At 42.7% G+C, this 18,349-nt stretch overlaps 1 protein-coding gene across 1 annotated transcript; it reads left to right on the top strand.

The window, feature by feature from the left end:
• The first annotated feature begins 5,002 nt into the window (after positions 1-5,002).
• LOC147423492 (uncharacterized) lies at positions 5,003-7,621 on the top strand. The gene has a single exon (XM_086501781.1). The coding sequence runs from the start codon at positions 6,473-6,475 to the stop codon at positions 7,280-7,282; it is 810 nt and encodes a 269-aa protein (XP_086357907.1). The 5' UTR covers positions 5,003-6,472; the 3' UTR covers positions 7,283-7,621.
• The last annotated feature ends 10,728 nt before the right edge of the window (positions 7,622-18,349 follow it).

Below are 18,349 nucleotides of genomic sequence, written 5' to 3'. Positions count from 1 at the left end.
AATATGTTCACCCGTTATGCTCACAAAGTTATTTCTCAAAAGTACTCTCATTAATTTCCGCTACTCTCAAGTTAAATAGGCCAATTCCATTACAAGCTCAAACTACCTTCACCACAATGGATGCTAGCCTAATTTTGAGATAACCAATCCATCCTAAGAATCCCATCATACATCCCAACTGGTAGGGTGCTAAAGAAAGCTGAAGTAGCATGCCCTCTTAGTTCAAAATCAAGGGTTCCCATAGAACTTGTCGAGACACCACGGTTTTTCCATTAGTCAATTTTATTGTCATGGGTTTAGCTTGTTTTTTATTTAGATTCAACTTTTGCAAGCATTTCAGGGATAGAAAAGAATGAGTACTACCACAATCAATAAGGAGATTAAAACATTTACCTTGATGGGTTGTTGGTTTTTGAATAACAACAAATTGTCTTTGAGGTCTAGGGTTGTCAATAGTTGTATAAATAGTTGTTCTTTGTTCTTATTCCCCAAGGGTAGTCTCTCCTATGGCCGCATGTGCATGGGCATTCTTACCTTGACCTCTTCCAAAGGCCTTGGATTATCTTACTTGCCCTCTACCTGGTCCACCACCTGGTCCACCCTTATGTCCAAAAGGGCGATGTCTTTGGTATGCTTGAGTTGCTACTCTTGATCTATTAGTTAGACGTGGGCATTTGTTCAGATAATGTCCCTACTCTCTACATTCAAAGCATAGAACATCCAAGTGTGGAGGATTTTGCGCATTAGCGGCATAAACTCTTTGTGGTTGTCCATTATTATTGGGAAACCTTGTTGGTCGTCTAACACCATTTAAAAGTCTAATTTTATTCACCTTTCCTTCTAATCCCCTGCTCCTTCATTAAGGGCTTATCTCGTAGTAAGGCATCTTGTATAGTGGTAGGTTTCATGGCTTCTAGTTTTGTGAGCTAATTGGTTCTCTTAAACCTTTAAAATAATGGGCTATCTGCTGCTCTATGGTCATTGGCGGTGCGTAATGTATAAGCCTTACAAACTTTGAGTAGTACTCTTTGAGGGATAAACTGTATTGTTTCAAGCTAAAGAACTCATTCATCTTTATCGCTTCATGGACATGACATAAATATCATTCCTTCATTGCTTGTTTAATTTCCCTCCAACTCTGGGAGCTTTACAATACTCCCATGTCACGGAGATGTTGTTTCCACCATAATTTTGCTTCACTTGAGAGACGAAACATCCCTAGCATCACTTGGTTTGTAGATGTGGTCTTTGTAGCCAAGAAGCAATTATCCATAGCTTCAATCCATACCTCTACATCCTTCTCAAGAAGCGATACAGGAGGAGTGTACCCTTCCTAGCATGAAGGTGCTATTGTAATCAGGGTTTATGAATGTGAAGCTTTACATTTCCCGTTTCTTGTGTGTGGTCCCCGCTTCCCTTTCTTGTTTTTGTTGTGCTTTGCTTGGTGTTGCTAGTGTTGGTGTGGTTGAATTAGCTCTGAACCGAGCTCCATGTGTGCAAAGTGTGTGTGAGAGAGAGATTGGTGTGTGTTAATGGTGTGGAACAAGGGTTGTGTGGGTGTGGAATGTGCTTGAGCTTTCCAAGAAGTGTTTGTGTGTGTTGGTACACCGAGATGGGTGTGTGCAAGTGAGATTGTGTGGATTTTTAAGGTGAATCCTAGTGGATTGGGGTGCTTGTTCCGGGTATGTACCCCCTTCCCCCCTATTGGGTTTCAGGTCCGTGGCCGGTTATGGCCAAGCGGGCGACCGCCCACTTATTGTTTTGGTATAGTGAACAATAAGGAGAGTTGGAGGCATTCTCTCACATGCTCCACCCACAGGACTGTCTGCATCCCCTTCTCCTTCCCTCTCTTGCACACTCCACCTTTGCTCCATCAAGTGGTATCAGAGCTCAGGGCACCCGACCCCGAGCCTCGGCTAACCGCGCATGCAACCTTTCCAAGTTGAGGAGGAAGTATGAGAGCTTTGAAGCTTGTAGATCTGCATCAAAATTGATTTTGAGCCTCTCAACCATTGAAGGCTTGAGAGCCTAGGGATAAGCTCACAACAGTGCTCGGAAAGGCTTGGGAACAAGTAGGTAGAGCTTGTGAGAACTAAAGAGAGCTTGAGGGATTTGAGCCGCAAAGCAAAGCTTGCAAGGGAATCGAGTGCAATAGAGAAGAAGGCACATAAGAAAATCAAGCAGTTGAGCATCGACACTAATTGAGTCGGGCATCCAGCAAGTCACGAGATCAGCACGAGCAGTCAATTGGGGCAATTGGAGAGCCTTTCTCGGGCAGCAGAGAGCCTTAGTCTCGGCCTTAAACATTAGAAGCGAGCCAGAGCGTCAATTGGAGCAATCCAAGCAGAAAACCAAGCAGGTATTGGGGGGAGTGTTGGGAAAACCCTCTAAGCAAGCAGGTCCATGAGCAAGAGTCGGGGCAGGTAGTCGGTGAGCAAGAAGGTAGTGCTGACACACAGTAGGCAAGATGCACACACACACACACACCCTTGCTTGTTTTTTTGATAGTCTGACGGCCTTCAGATAGAGACATTAATTTTTTTATGAACTTACTTAACACACTTTGTGTGTGCAAGGATGCACTCCCACCGACAACCTCGATCGTTCCTCGACTCCTCTTCCTCCGCTCATACACATCGGGCAATGAGAAAAGCTATAGAGTGAGAGAAAGCGAGATTTGTGAGATCTCTCTCTCTCTCTCTCTCTCTCTCTCTCTCTCTCTCTCTCTCTCTCTCTCTCTCTCTCTCGTGAGCGAGTGAGAGAGAGAGCAAACAGGTTTTCGACTTGATTTGACACCGGATTTCTTGACATTGACACTGATTTTGCCATTTCAACATCGACATACGCACCTCGACATCGGTGATTCGTCGACATCGGTGATTCATCGTCACCTCGGCGTTCCACCATTCCGATACTCAATTTTGACACCGTGTTTGCATCACAACATCGACTCTTGGCGATTCCCCTATGGCTATTCGGCTAGCCACTCTCGTCCGACATCGGGGGATGACATCGACATCGATGATTAGAGCCATTTCAGGACCGATTCTCATTTCAACATCGTCTCGATATTACTTCCATTACGGGTGGATTTTTGACATTTGACCTGACATCCATTTCACGCGAAAGACATTTTCCCATGATCGACAGCTGTGCTTGCCACACGCATGAATGAGGTGCCTCTACCATATAGGAGTGACACCCGGCCTTGACACCGAGCGCACCGATCGCTCTCTACGGCACCATTTTGACTTTGAGCACTTTTGGTGGCTATTTGACTAGCGCATTTCCGCTCGGCGGCAAAAATCGGCATATAGCGACACCAACATGTAAGTATCAGGTTACAGGGGGCTTTTCAACACGTTTACACACAGATTCTCTAGGTGTCCCCACACAGCACTTTCACAGGTGATTTAGCAGTCTTTTTGACAACAATTTCTTTGCGGTAAGCGTTGACAGATGCATTTTTTGTGTGAGCACACCTTGTGCTACTGAGCTCTTTTGAGAGTAGATATCCCTGCAGGGATCACTTTTACTACGTGCAACAGTACTTGGCACCTATTTGAGCGCATTCACTCATGTATGTTGAGTTACAGACATTGTCCATTGTACTACGTGTGGAGCCATTTTTTGGTTAGTTTGGTAGTTTTTCCTGGATGTTTTTGAGACTCGGACCAGAAGAGCCCTTTCTAAGACTGTGTCTACATTAGCCTTTGGAGGGTCGTGAGGTTTTCTTTGAGCCTTTGGAGGGTCGATAGCATGAGGTTTTCTTTGAGCTAGGGTTTTCTTGAATATTGAGATACCTTCGATCATACAGGTAGCCAGAGTTTCCCTTTACAATACCCTCACCATAGGACATATATTTGGACTTTTTTTGTGCTTTTGACGCTGATTTGGGGATCACACAACAATGGTTTTGTGTAGTATATGCTCAGTGTAGATCTTTTGAGTAGTTTATGCGTTTTTGAGTTGAGTTTTGACTCCTTATACAAAGGAAACTCTGTTGTATTTTTCCTACCAGTCCATTTTATGCGTTCCTGGCACTTCTAGTTGTTCTTACACAGTGATTATACTACATTTTGGTTTGAGTTTTTGCTCTTATTCTAGGGGAAACTCTGCCAAAATTGTCCCAAGCAATTTGCCATAAAGTTTTTGGCTACTTTTACTTAATCATGGATGCGAATAGTGCTTCCAAAAGAGAAGAGTACTACATCAAAAAGTTTGATGGCTCAAAATTTGTCATTTGGTGGTAGCGTTGGTACAACTGAAGATGGTCGGCTCATGGAAGTGCAAGAAGCCCATGCATGGCTGTTTGCAGGCAAATAGCAAAGACAGTGGGCATTTACTTGATGGTGCTAGGGGACAGGTACACCGGGACGGAGCACTTGCTAGTAGAAGCTGCGAGAGTTTTTGGTTATTATAGGTGACAGGAGTAAGTATAGATATCACAAGCTTGGAAATGGGACGAGGAGTGCTGGATGAGGGTACTATCAAGTTTATGATATGGGATTTGGATAGAGCTGTCGGCAGGAGACTCTACTCCGAGGATGTGTATGCTAGACGTGGCACTTTACAGGTCAAGCGATGATTTTGGGCCTCTAATGATCGAGATGTTTGCAGATCCATTCCATACCAGAGCTTGAATGTGGCCATCTATCATGGTTGCATTGGGATTCGGAGCGGCCAATGCTTGTTGCGGTCGCCATTATCGGCAAGTATCAAAGCATCCAAAATTTTATTCTTGCGGGTGAGTTATGTTTGCTTAAAGCCGTGAAGGCCTTGGTTCCAAAGCAAGGTTTCAAGGTATGGTACGAGATGCAGAGGTTGATTGCGTGTTGCGTTCGGTGGGAATGACCACTAAGTTGCAAGGTAAGTTTTTTTAAAGCTTGCCATGCTAAAAAAACAAAAATTGACGGCGAGCTGCAGTCGATTGCAAGAAGAGGGCGCCATCTATTGAGGTGGTGGCAGTGCAACGGGGGCATGCATGGGAAAGAAAGGCGCCACGGGGTGTACAGGAGAAAGGGACCGCCATCTGTGAAGGAAGGATGAGGGGCTGTAGATTAAGGGAGATGATGCCAGAAGCCATGTGAGAGGAGGGCTGTCAGGCCGCCTAAAAGGGAGGACCACCTTGAGGGGGTAGGCTTGCAGAGACCAAGAGCATAGAGTGGAGAGAAGGAGGGCCAAACACAGGCTTGCCAATAGGAGGCAGAAGGAGGAGAGGCCGAGAGGGGAGCACCACTTGGCGCCATGCAGGGAAGGGGAGAGGTCGCCAAGGACAAGGAGTGCAGTTGAGAGCTAGAGAAGGAGGGGAGACTTGAGACCAAGGGTCTGTAGCACTGAGAGGAGAAGCTAAGCAAGTCGAGGGAAGCCGCCATCTGCAAAAGGGGATGAAGGTGCTGCGGGAAGCTTGAAGGGGGCCACCATCTATGAGTAAGGACGAGCAAGGGGCTGCCTATGCATGAAGAGGGGAATCAATTGAGGAGCTTTGGACAAGAAGAAGCCAACGAGGGCTTCAGTGGTTGTTCAACAGGTGGCAAAAAGGTTTGAGAGTGTGTCCCTCGAAGATTGTGCATCGAGGTTGTTTTGAAGCAAGGATAGCAATCATTGCCAGGTTATGTTTGTGCTGTCTAAGTCCACTTATTTCTTCTCATCTATCTCGTCTCGTGCCCTAATACGCCCGTGGTAGAGTTGGGTCTGGGTTTTGTGTATGGTTGTGTGCAGAGAGGGAGGGAGAGAATGATTGAGTGAGTTGTTTTGTGTGTGGTCGAGGTGTGTGTCGCCTCCCTGTGTGAGTGTGTATATCCGGAAATGCTTGTAGGCGAGCTTGTTCATTGGAAATTTACAAAAAGTGTGTGTGTGTGTGTGTGTAGATTCTGTGTGGCTTGGGGTGTTGGATATCTACTGGGCTATAGAGAGGCATCTAGTTTGTATATTGTGTGTGTTCCCATTTCCCCCATTCCATCAATGGTGCCCCCACTGAGGATCTACTGATTGCTCCTCGGTGAAGTTTTAAAGCCTGAGGATGATGCATGATATCAACTTGGTGCTTGCTGGAGAAGAAGAGGTTGTGGATTGGTTTTCCGATCTGGAGCTATACCTGTTGTAGTTGAGAAATTGTGGACATGAAGCCAAATTGAAGGCCCTACCATTGGTTCTACAAGGACGAGCCAAAGCTTGGTTTGAAGGTTGCAGATCGTCCGTCTCGCTGAGCGAAGTTTGCAAACAGTTTGTTGAAGCTTTTCAGAAGCGGGTTTCTCCATTGGACTTGGGTGAACAATTGAGCAAGCTAAAGCAGGATGTAAGTGAAGATTTTGCTTTGTTTTTGGATAAATTTGAATCTATTTGGGAGAGACTAGCTGCTGCTACATGTGTGTGAAATGGAGACCATTTCAAGCGAGAGCAGTTTCTAGCCTGCTTGCATCCACGAATCAAAGAGAAGGTCAAGTGTGGTGGTGCAGAGGACTATGAGAAAATGGTTTTCTTGGCAAAGGCAAAGAGCAGGAAAGCAAAGAAGAAGCTGGAGATGGGTTTGTTGAAGCCGACAGACTATGGGTATAGCTCGACATTGGAACTTCACCATGTGTCGAAAGAAAGTCCAAGCGTCAAAAAGGTAGCTGCTTTTCCATTGGTAAGCCATTCTGGTCATCGTTTCAATTTGTACCTCCACTTTGGTGTGTTGCTGTACAAGAGTCTGTTAGCCCCGGCTAGCAAGGATGCGGTGCTAGCCAAAGAGTGTATGCATGAAGAATCAAATGAAGCTATGGGTCAGAGCTCGCAAGAAAATTTTGAAGATGTTGGCAAAGCAATGGTCGAAACTGTACATGAAGAAGCTAGCCAAGGGGTTGGGCAACCTTGCCCTACCAATTGTGTTGAAGAGTGGCAGTGCGTTCCAGAGGGTGTTGGTGATGTCGACCTACCAGAAGATGAGGTAATAGATCATGGATTTCTTTCTCGCTTAGCAGATGATATTGTCGTACAAGAAGTCCTTGAAGAACAGGTTAGTGTTCAAGCAAAGTTGGTCAAGCAATCCAATTTTCTCTCGCATGAAGTGGTTGAAGATGAAGTGTCAAAGGCTATGGCAGACAAAGATTGGCATGGTGAGTCAGGTATGGAGTGTATGCCATTTGAAGAACCTACAATAGAGGGTATGCTTGGAAAACATGTAGGCTTGGATATGCAGCAGGTGGAGGAAAATTGCAGTGTATTGCTACTCTATGCTATGCTATGGATACATATGGTGTTGAAGGTTGCTCTACGGGTATCTTTGTGTCGGTTGCCATGATTTTTTGATGAGGGGTCTACTATGGAGAGTTCTCTAACAGGTGAGAGAATCATGATGTACGGTGGAGATGATTCGGAGGAGGGTGAACAGACTCATTTTCTGTATCAAGAAGACTTATGGATCCATGTTGTTGAAGGTTTATGGTATGGTCAGCTACATGCATGGTTGGCTTATAGATTTATAGGTGCAAAACGGGGATGGTTTGTATATGTTTTACAGCTGGGTGGTACTGCTCAAAACCATCAGTTTGACCCAGGAGGGGCCTCCACTGCGCTTGGGGAAGCTCAAGGCTTTCCATTTGATCTAGGTGGGTGCTACAGCCAGTGAATCTCCTTTATCTATTTACTGCTGTTTATCTAGCTCTTGTACATAGTATCTAGCAGTTTTCTTCTTATGCACGGATATATTATCTAAATAATACTATGGTTGAGCATGAATGCTCAACGAGGGGGTGGGCAATGATGGTACAACTGAAGATGGTCGGCTCATGGAAGTGCAAGAAGCCTGTTTGCGGGTCGCCGCGACGGACGTCCATAGCATAGCTCTCAAGCATCAACATAAATTTATCGTTACAGGGGAAGCGACTCGGATGAGGCATGGAAACTCACTAGGGTGTCAATCCTAATGAAGTGAACTCGAAGAGATGCAACTACTAACTCTACAAGCAAATCAAACGCACGAAAGCCAAGTAATTTGCCTATGTCCTTCTACACAGCTCTACAGTCATCACGCCCTTCACCATGCAAATCATATCGGAATCGCACGAAACTTGAAGGAAAGCTACAGGGGACTATCAAGAACATATCCTATCACTGTCACAACATTCTGGAGAGGTACAATGATCGCGATCGTTCATCCCATAGTACGCAAAAACAGTAAACGAATGATCCTAAAGGGTCATTTTTAGGTCCCTAAAGCCTCTCCTAGGGTCAAAACAACATAAAATACGCATATAAACTCTCAAAACAGCGATTTAAGGCCTAAACGGATGCGTTTGAAACCTTCACCGAATCTTGAATGCTTATACTTGAATGGAAGAGCAGAGTAAGAGGAACACAATGCAAGAAACAAAATTGAATTTGGATTACCGTAGCCACAGAAGCGATGATTACAAGTTGGAGCAAAGAGGTAGCTCTCTGTACGTAACGCAGTAGTCCCTTATCTTAAAAAAATAATCTCTCCTTTCCCACTAACCTTAGTGTATTATATACCTAGGGCTTTCTAAAGTGGCCGGCGGCCAACTTCTCATGGACCTTTACATACATCATTGGAAAAATTACATCTTTGACTCAGACTTGACATAAGCAATTGTCATTAGACTTTTACAGGGTTTGATGTATTAAACATCGGAAAAATAATGTGACCACATCAAAACTTTGGCCGGCTGACTCAACGGCGCCTTGGCTAGGTGGCCACTTGTATGTTGTTATCACCTCCAAACACTCCCCCCTTCCTAGCTCGTGTCGTCCCTTGACACGACCTTGTGCAGTCTTGTCATAGGGTTGTCTTTAGCTTTATCTTCAAGGTTGGTCTTTATCTTGGGAAGCCCGTTGTCGTTGATGATGCTGAGAGGCGGAAGTGAAAAAATAGACCCAGTGGCCTCTACACCAAGACTATGCACAATGGCCTCATCATGGGGAATACGCAATAGGGGCACCACCTAGCAAAATATGCGGCTAGGACGCATACATATACACAATGAAGCATGCATGGAAAACAATTTCAAGATCCACGCCCAAATGTGGAATGGGGTGGTCGGAGAATAAGGTGAGAGGAGTGGTGAGTGAGTGAGAATGGGCTCGCTACGCGTGCATGTAGTAAGGAAGATAACGAGGTCAGGGATACATGCAAGTATGCTCACTTCTCATACAAAAGGTGGCGAATCCGCACACCTTAAGATGGAAGTAGCAAGATGATAGGAATATGAGAGGGAGAGAGAGTGTGTGTGTGTGGTGGCGAGTCCGCACACCTTAACATAAGCAGAAAAAAATGGCAAGGAACAAGTATATACCATACTCACAATGAGATGTATCCAAAGCGACACAAAGTATGGCACCAAGATGGAGTGTGTTGATTGATTGCAAAAGATGAATACAATAGGTAGCGTATGGCAGGAAAATGAGAAGGGAACAAGATCGTAGGAGGCATAAAGGAGAGATGGGAGTTGATGGCGAGGAATATCATGAGTGTGTCCACCCTTCTTCTTCTTGAAATTGTGCCTTCAACCCTTAATTACAAGTGGTGTGAAGGTATGGTGCTCATCTTTTGTGCATGGTGATGGTGATGATGATGGTGTTGTGATTATGTGATTAGGGTTCATGCTACAAGCATGTAGCACAAGAGTGTGTATGGATAGGTGTGTGTGTGTGTGTGTGTGTTCTCTCTCCCCCAAGTGAGCTCTCATGGCCTCCTTATATAGGGAAGGAGAGAAGGATTTAGCAATATTTCTATTTGAGGTGAGTGTCCCACTTTGGTGACTAGGAAAATGGGGTGCATGTGACTGTGGCTCCCATCTTGTCTCCTCATTATTTAAAATACCAGAGTCAATAGAGAGAGAAAAAGAGAGAATGTGGGTAGGATGTAGAGGATAGGAAATATTTATAATAGTCTAGCTTTGGATAGACATAAGCTTATTAGGGAGAGAAGAGAGAGGTAAGAAAATTATAAGAGAGGTTGTCGAAGGTGGATATTTGTTGATGAGGATGGATCCTCCAAAAATGGTGATAGAATTACTCTAGACTAGCCAAGACCTCATTAAAAGAGCCTTGTCTCTTGTAATCATGCTTGAAGACTTGTAGAACCATAGCCATTCTAGAAGGAAGAAAAGTGGGATGGCCTGTGTCACCATTACACGAAAAAACTGGGGTCCACTACAAAAATCATATTTCCGTGTTCATAACTCCAAAAATTCTGAAAAAAATTGAGCTAAAAGTTTAGATCATGAGCTACATCTTTCATGTTGAACGCTCCTTCAGATTCGGGGTTTTTCTTTACTTAAAAAATTCAGCCAAATAATGTATTATTTGTGGCTGCAAAAGTCTTTTGGTGGTCCCCTTTGAGTGGACTTCTCTCTTGCCTTCAAGTGTAAGCTCCTTCATGTGTATGAAAATATGACCTAGAGTGTTGAAAAGATTGGCAATCATCTAGATGGAGGCATTATTGAAATTTGAAAGTGGGGTTGAGGTTTGAAAATGAAAACTAGTGAATAAAATATTTGGTAGAGTGGAATAATATACATACATGAAAAAAATATATTAGAAAATACTAGAATATATATATATAATATTTTTTAAGGTCAAAAAAGAGATCAACAAAGAAAGCTTACTTGTTATGCTACATCGTGATTGATTAGCATAAGTATTATTTATTTAATAAAAGCTAAAACGTTTGTGAAAAAGGAAGAAAAAATCAAAAGTAACTTATATAATGGGAAATATTTTGATAAAAGGGCAAAAATATATGGGGGGGTTCCCATGCATGGAAAATCTTTCCTCAACGCTCCCCCCTTCCTGGAGTGATGCATAGCTGTTATGTTGTTGATACATGATTTGAGCTTTGATTATCGAGGCAACGTTTCTTCTTGTTGTGCATTCGCCTCTTGGTTGTCAATCTTAGCTGCCGTAAAGATGGATGTTGAAGTGTTTGATCGTGTGGAACTGATCCTCCTTGTGGCGTGGACTTTATGATAGATATTCTTTCAACGTCCACTGCAATTTGAGTTGTCTGCAATAGGTCACCAATGTTGAAGCACTGTGTGAGCTATTTCTGATTGTTGTGGATAGCTCGCTTGCTAAATTTCTCATTGCTTGATGTTGTAGGCCATTCTTTGACTTGCCATTGTTGGATGGAGCTTGGTTGTCACTCTTGAAGATAAAAGATGCTCTTGATAAGCATATGGAGACCTGCTGTTTTTGCTCCAAGTTGTTGTTGATTGATTTGGGTAGCCCTTTCCTTATTGTTGATGTAGAAGGAATATATACAAGAAGTTGATGACGAGGTCTAGATTAGGGTCTTAAAACCTGGATGACCAAAGGAAAAAACCCAGTGGGAAAAAATGTCTTTGGTATACGCTCTTATTGGGGTTGAACACTTGGAAGTTGAGTACCTGTTCATGCAAGGTGAGTGCTTGGGAGAAATAAAGTAAGAGTGCGTAATGCAAGTGCCAATTATGGGACACTCTATATGCACACAAGAGTACTTTCAAGAAAATCATGCGGTGTGAAAAATGAGTTGTTGGGTGCTTCAAGGAACAAATGTAGCACATGTGACATCAACGGATGTCTCAATAGCTTGCACGTTTCCAAGAAGGGTTTTTGATGTTGAAGCTTCTCCACTCATTACTCACTACGGATAGTGCGTGAGTGTCTTTTGGACTCTCTTCTTCACTTTACCAAACTTAAAATACATAGACTTGGACTCTTATGCTCACCTATACCAGCATGAGCGACACAACATAAATATTCTCCACTCCTCCACCTTGAGCAGTACCTAGAATAGCTAAGACTCTTAGACCACAAAGAATATTACTTGAAGATTTGGGACTAATGCCTTGCTCATTTAGTGGCTCAGCTGCTCGACTCTGGACTTTTATGCCATGTATTTTTAATGGCGACTTGGACTTACCTGTTCATGGCCTGAAACCCAATGCCATAAGTTCTTGAGATTAAGGCTTCTATCATTGTGTTGGTCTTTGGATGCCACCATTTTGTCGAGTAGGTTGGCATATTTTGGCTCCTCTTGACTTGCTTGTTGTATGTTGATACTTCTTTGTAAAACAAGTCCTTCAGCTCTGATAGGGCTTGATGTAGCCTTTGCATTAATTTCCATGAGAAGCGATTATCGAGATGTGTGGGTTCTCTGTGATTGAGTTTCCACTAGCAATTTTGGAACCCATCTTGTTTTTGGTCCTTGTGTGACCGTCTTTGGCATTTTATCTTCTTCTATAATTTGATGGACACTAGGCTTTGGTATCCAAACCTGATGATTTCCGTTGTAAAAGCCTTGCTTTTGTAGTAGAAGACGAGGGATCCATTTTGAGGTTGTTTCTCCCTTGGTTGTGTTTAGTCCCCATTGGCTCTTTGTTGTTGTTGATTGTCTTTGTGTGGGGTCCTTTGCTACTTGGTTGGTCTTAGTGGCTGTAGGTGAGCAACTACTTTGGGTAACCATATTTGGGTGTTACCTTCATAGAATCCTTGTGCTTCAAGTAGCTTGACAGGAACCATTCGCTGCTGCATCTGTTTGTGTTGGGTAGCCTCATTGAAGTTTGACTTTGGTACCCATACTTGTTGTGTTGCTTTCTTGGAAGGTCTTTTCTTCTGTCCTTTTTTGTTGTTCTTTCTCCTGCTTGAGTTGTTTTTAATCCGTTGATACCTTGGTTCGCTCATTGTAGAACTTGTTTCTTGAGGTGAGTACATCCAGGCTGTTACTTTAGGCTTTTTGGCCCAAACATTAATGTTTCCTTGGAAGTAGCCTTGAGCAGTGATTGACTCATTTGATGCTAACCACCCTGTCACCTTTTGTTGTTGTGGTTGAACCCGTGTTTCATGTATCCAAACTGGGTCTTTAACTTGGATGTGCTCTTTGGATACTAACACTTGGTTGACATTCTTGGACTTCTTATGGATGCTTTTTTGTGATGGAAACTTTGGTTGATAGACTTTTTGCTTTGGTTTCCATTGCATTGTTGATGGTGTGGCCCTTGATGTAGAGGCTTCGCGGGAAATTTGATGGAAGCTCGTTGAAGGTAAAGTCGTTTGGCGAGGTTGATATACTTCAATGTTTACCTTTGCTTTACCTTTTTCCACAATGGTTGGCGATTTCTTCTCTGCATGGATTTGAGAAGCTTCATGGAGTCTTACCGTTGTTGTTGTTGAAGCTTTTGATTGTTGTCGAAAGAAGATGTTCCTCCAGCTTTCTGCCAGGACCAGACTCTCTTTGATATGATGGGAGTTGATTATGTGGAAAGTATCTTTATACTCCCCGGTACTCAATTTGAGTACAGCTTCTGCCACTCCAAAGCTAGGAATCGGCATTTTTGAACTTGTGTAAACTGTTTCTTCTAGCTCATTGATTGGTGGCTTTCCCATCATGATCCACATTCCATAAGTCATTAGATTCTTTGTTTCTTCTGGATCTATTGCGGTCGAACATGTAACCTTGAGCCCTGTTTGTCCGCATAAATTGAATTTGATCATCGTAGGAGATAGTCCATCTTCTTCCTTGTCCCTATTCTTCTTTTGATCTTGCGTTTGTTGAAGATTTGCCGTTGAACTTGGAAGCTTTTCTCCTTCATCTACTTTCATTTGCACTTTTTTTGGAGTCGGCTTCTTTGAAACAGCGTTTGTCGATTCTTCAGGTATGTCAATGATGACATATTCTCGTTGTTGCTCTGCTTTCTTCATGTGCACTTTGGCATCATGCTCCATGACGTAGCTATTTGTTTCACCTTTTCTGCCTTCACAGTCACAAATCTCGTTAGCTTCCTTCAACACCTTTATCGTAAATACGGGAGTTATATCATACTCTTCCTCATCACAAAATTTAGTCGGGGTCACCTCATTCACACACACATCCAAGGTTGCCAATATTTTAGTCCATCCAAATGGCTCAAATAACTCCTCTGGAAAGGGTTTCGGTATGTAAGCTTCATCGTCCATTGATCTTTCTAGGATGCAATCCTCCTTCACTGAGCTTCCACACTTCGAAGCACCACACATCCAAAGTTCTTGTTTGGTTTGTAGCCACGCAGGTATCTCTTTCCCATTGACTATAGAAGAGTCAATTTCTTCTAATGGAGTTCTATTCACATCTCTATAGCTATGGTCTTTTATGATTATTTTTGTGGTGATCTATTTATGTCTCAAGTAGATATAGTCATAGCCCCAATCTTGAACCATCTTAAGTTGACGCATGAAAGGCTTTCCTAAAATGATATCAAAATTGTTCCCTTTTCCAAAATCTACTATTGCAAATGTATGTTCATATTCAATTCCACAAGAAGTCACAATAATTTTCTCTAAGATACCCATAGTTTTTTCCGTGTATCCATCTGCAAGTTGCAGCTTCATTCTAGTTTTCCTAAGCGCTGGTCTACCCCATTTTTCCCAAATGTCTTTTGTGGCTATGGCTACTCCAGCCCCACTATCAAGTATAGCCAATGTTTTAACTCCTTTGTATTCCACAGGTAAGGTGGTGTTTTCTTCTTCTCCTTCGCAATATTCCCCCACCTTGTTTATTGGCACAGGTTTAGAGTCTGCACTTTCTTGTTGAGTTTTGTTTGATTGTTCATTTGAGGGTAGATCTTGAAGAGGTATCTTTAATCCCATCTTCCCCAAATTGTTGCCTACTCCATCCCATACATGTGGTCTAATCTTAAGCAGTTCAGATAGAGTAATGGTGCACTGTATTGGAGTTGAAATCAACTCTTGCATACTCTTTGTATCCATCATCTTGGATATGGCTTTTCTCTGAGATGGCACCACTCTAGTCTCTGAGCCTGCCTCATGTTCTCCTATGTATGAGGGTAAGGTCTTTAAGGACTCTGGTTTGCTTTCAATTGAAACTTCCATCCCTGCATCTCCATTTAGAGATTGAATGTCTCCCTGATAGACTTCATTCCCTGTATTGACCTCAATTATGGGTGCAGATTGGAAAGTCTCACTTCCATCTTTTGCACTTCTAATTGCTTCCCACAATTCATTTGGCCATGGCTCATCTATCTCTGGGATAGGTGCCATAAATTGTGATTTTGACCTTGCATCATTAGTGATGTTGGCCACTACTCGATCATCTAGTTGAATTTCTAGGTTGTTGGTTTCTTGTGTTGCAGTCTTTGCTTGCACATCCTTTTGTGATTTTAGCTCAATGTTTCTTTGAGTTAATGTTTCAACAACCTTTGTCTTAGGCATTTCAAATCCAACACTTTTTGGTTTTGTTTCTGGAGGTGAAATTGGTGCTTCAGGCTCCATCATTGCCTGTGCAGTTTTTACCAATTCCTTACACATTTTCAACCTCTCAGTCTCTACCTCAGCATGAGGATATTTTATCCCTCGTTGCTCTAGGGTTTGGTTGGGTTTCAATCTAGCCTCATATGCTTCTTGTGCAACATCTAATGGCTCTAGGACTTTGTCTACCAACACAGATCCTCCGGAAGACGCCTTCCTTGGTTTCTTATCGTTCACCACCGTTTTGTTTTCCTGTTCTTGTTTTAATTGCTCCTTTATCTCTTGTAATTCTGTTTGTAGTGCAGTTTGATTGTTTTTGCTTTAATTCTGTCTCTTTTGGCTTTCCAGGATTTTCTCCCAGTCCTCACTGACACACTAGTTGTTACCCCTTGTTTGGGTTGTTGATCTTTCTCCTCATTAGCTTGGTGCTCAACATTTTCTTTTGCTTGGGCTCTCGTCACTACCTTCACAGGAATTTTGGGTTCTGCCTCTGATCCACTTGGAGAGGGTAACACTCCCACAACATTCATTGTTGTTTTCCCCTGTTTGTTTGGGTGTTTTGGACAATTTGGAACAATGTGTGTAATGGCACACTCCGAACAATATCCAATTATCTGTACACGAGAACAATTCTTGGCCCAATGATTACCTCCACACTTGTAGCATGGTCCATCTTGTTGAGTCACTGGTGGCACAATTGATGGTTGTTCTTGCTTAGCCAGAATGGTCTTTGGTCTACGATCGTGATTGGCTATGAACATCAGAGTGTCCTCATTCAATGAATAGAGTTTTCTCATAGGTTCTTGCCCTAGCCTAGGTTGTGATACCTCAGCTCTTTGTGAAGCCCTTGATACAACCCTATTTTGTAATAATAGATGATTTGGTAAAGGCATTTGTTTTTCTATTTGATGTCCAAATAGTGTCCCCCTCGTGTAGGTTTGATTATAGTAGCACTCACTCATCTCATGATTGGTCCATTTTTGCTCAATGGCACACCATTTTATTCGTTGTGCTATTTGCACTGCTAGTTCATCTAGGTTGGTCATTAATTGAGACATAATCACTTGCCTTGTGTTGGTTTCACTAGATGCTAAAGGAGCATTATCCATAGTGATCTTTGTTTCACCAATTTCCTCGCCATAGGCTTTACAATTGTCAACTAGGTATAACGCTTCTCTCGTGACTTGTTCAAAGGAAGTGCATCCTTTTAAGTACAAATCTTTCTTGAGAGTTTCTTTTTCAAACCCTCTATGAAGAGAATTGATAATCTTTCATCCTGTGGTAACTCGCGTTCCGGACATCTCTCTATATATTGTTTGAAGCGTAGAGATGCTTCCTTCACTCTCTCATCTTCTTTCTGCTTGAATGCATAGATTTGGGACACTGTGTTATGCTTGATTCCCCTTTTAGAGAATTCCACAACGAATTCTTGCAACAATTGTTCAACGTTTGAGAAGGCATTTTTGTCCAACGGTTGGAACCAATTCAATGCTATCCCTTCCAAGGTTAAGCCAACTCCCTCATACTATGTATGAAAATAAAATAATTGTTCGGCTCTTAACACTTGTTTGAACAAGGATGCATGTACGTATGGATCCCTTAACCCATCATACTTCTTCTTGACACATTTGGCCAATTGATATGGTCTCATTGGTTCTGGTTCAACCATGTATCTTAGCGTGTTGGGGTCTCTCACAAAGACATCCCTCGTTCCTTCTTCTCGTCTTGGAGCAAATCCCTGTGGGATCCTGTTTAAGACATGTTTTGGAAATGTTGATGGATTTGTAAGTTTAATTGGTGGTCTCTTGGTTCCACTCAATGAGGTAGGAGCTACACTCCGGTGAATAGCTATTTTGGATGTTTGAGGTCCATTTGATCCCATAGTTTCAATGTTAGCTTCTTGCAAATCAGTCTCAAAAAACCCTGGTACGCTTACACTCGGTTGAAAGTAGTAAGCAGAGATTGGAGTACCCATGTATGTATATCTTTCTAGCTCAATTGGGCTGATAAGTTTGTACTCTCATCCATATTTATCTACCATTAGAACTTGCACTCCCTGGTCATCTGTGTATGTGAAGGCATAGAGGTTCTTGTAGTCTGTCAACTCTTCAATGATGGAATTTAAACATCTATAGAAGTTTTTTTGATCCTCAATAGGTAACCTATAAAGGCCATCATAAGTGTAATCCGTTAGAACTCTCGTGGCTTCATTGGTTTTGATGAACCTCACGTTGGGTTTGTTGATTAGAGGATGCTTCTCCTCTAAGTGTATAGCAATTTCCACTTTTGCTCTTTCAAAATCCCGCATTTTAGTTGATTGGTTTGGCTTCCAGTGAGCTACATGATCACTTGACAAATATCCATGAGCCATGCCTTGAGGTTTGGCTTGATATGATTGATAAGCCTCATGGTCTTGTCTCAACCCTCTTGTTATAGGTGTTGCACTATTTCTGGCTGTTTGTGTAGGTGGCATAGCTCTGAGTTGAGTGGGAAACCCTAATGATGGATGAGTGGTCATGTTTAAGCCTCACTCAATACTCTCAAGATGGTCCTTGATAAGAACACCTTGGCTTAGTGCACACAATGCCTTTTTGCCCCTGGTCAAGTCTCTAAAAAGTCAGGAATTTATGACTTTTTGGTCTCTGGAAATTGGTTATGGGCACCCTAAAAGTTTGGATTTAGGAAACCTAGTAAAATTCAGCTCTAAGACCAAAACTTTGCCCACAAGCTTTCTTCCTAGCTATACCTGACTCGGTTTGGAGTTGTGTGTCAAAAGTTAGAGCACTTTTGGTGAACTGCACTTGAAACAACACTCAAAACAGTTTCAGGATCAGGACACAAGAACTTTGGCTTGTATCTTGGCCTCCATAGGGTATTTTTAGCTCAAACTTGAGATTTGGGATGTACTCAAGTAGGTCTACAAACTTATGAAGTCAGATCCCCCCACTGTGTAGAGGTACATCGATCGCGATCGTTGACCCCCTGTCACAGATTTGGAAGATTTTTGCACCGTAGCTAGCCCTTGATGTCTTGATACCAAGTGTCTTTGTATTTTTGAATTTGGAGATGTTTTGACCAATGAAAACCCAAATCCCAGGTGGTTTTGCAGTTATTGGCCTGATTG

This window comes from Adiantum capillus-veneris, chromosome 26 (assembly GCF_014529385.1).
Source record: "Adiantum capillus-veneris isolate H3 chromosome 26, ASM1452938v2, whole genome shotgun sequence".
NCBI lineage: Eukaryota > Viridiplantae > Streptophyta > Polypodiopsida > Polypodiales > Pteridaceae > Adiantum > Adiantum capillus-veneris.
The sequence above is the reverse complement of the archived record's forward strand: the minus strand, read 5'-3'. Positions and strand labels throughout refer to the sequence as shown.

Coding starts and splice junctions, on each gene's coding strand:
- LOC147423492 (XM_086501781.1), top strand. CDS start 6,473: ATGGTTTTCTTGGCAAAGGCAAAGAGCAGGAAAGCAAAGAAGAAGCTG.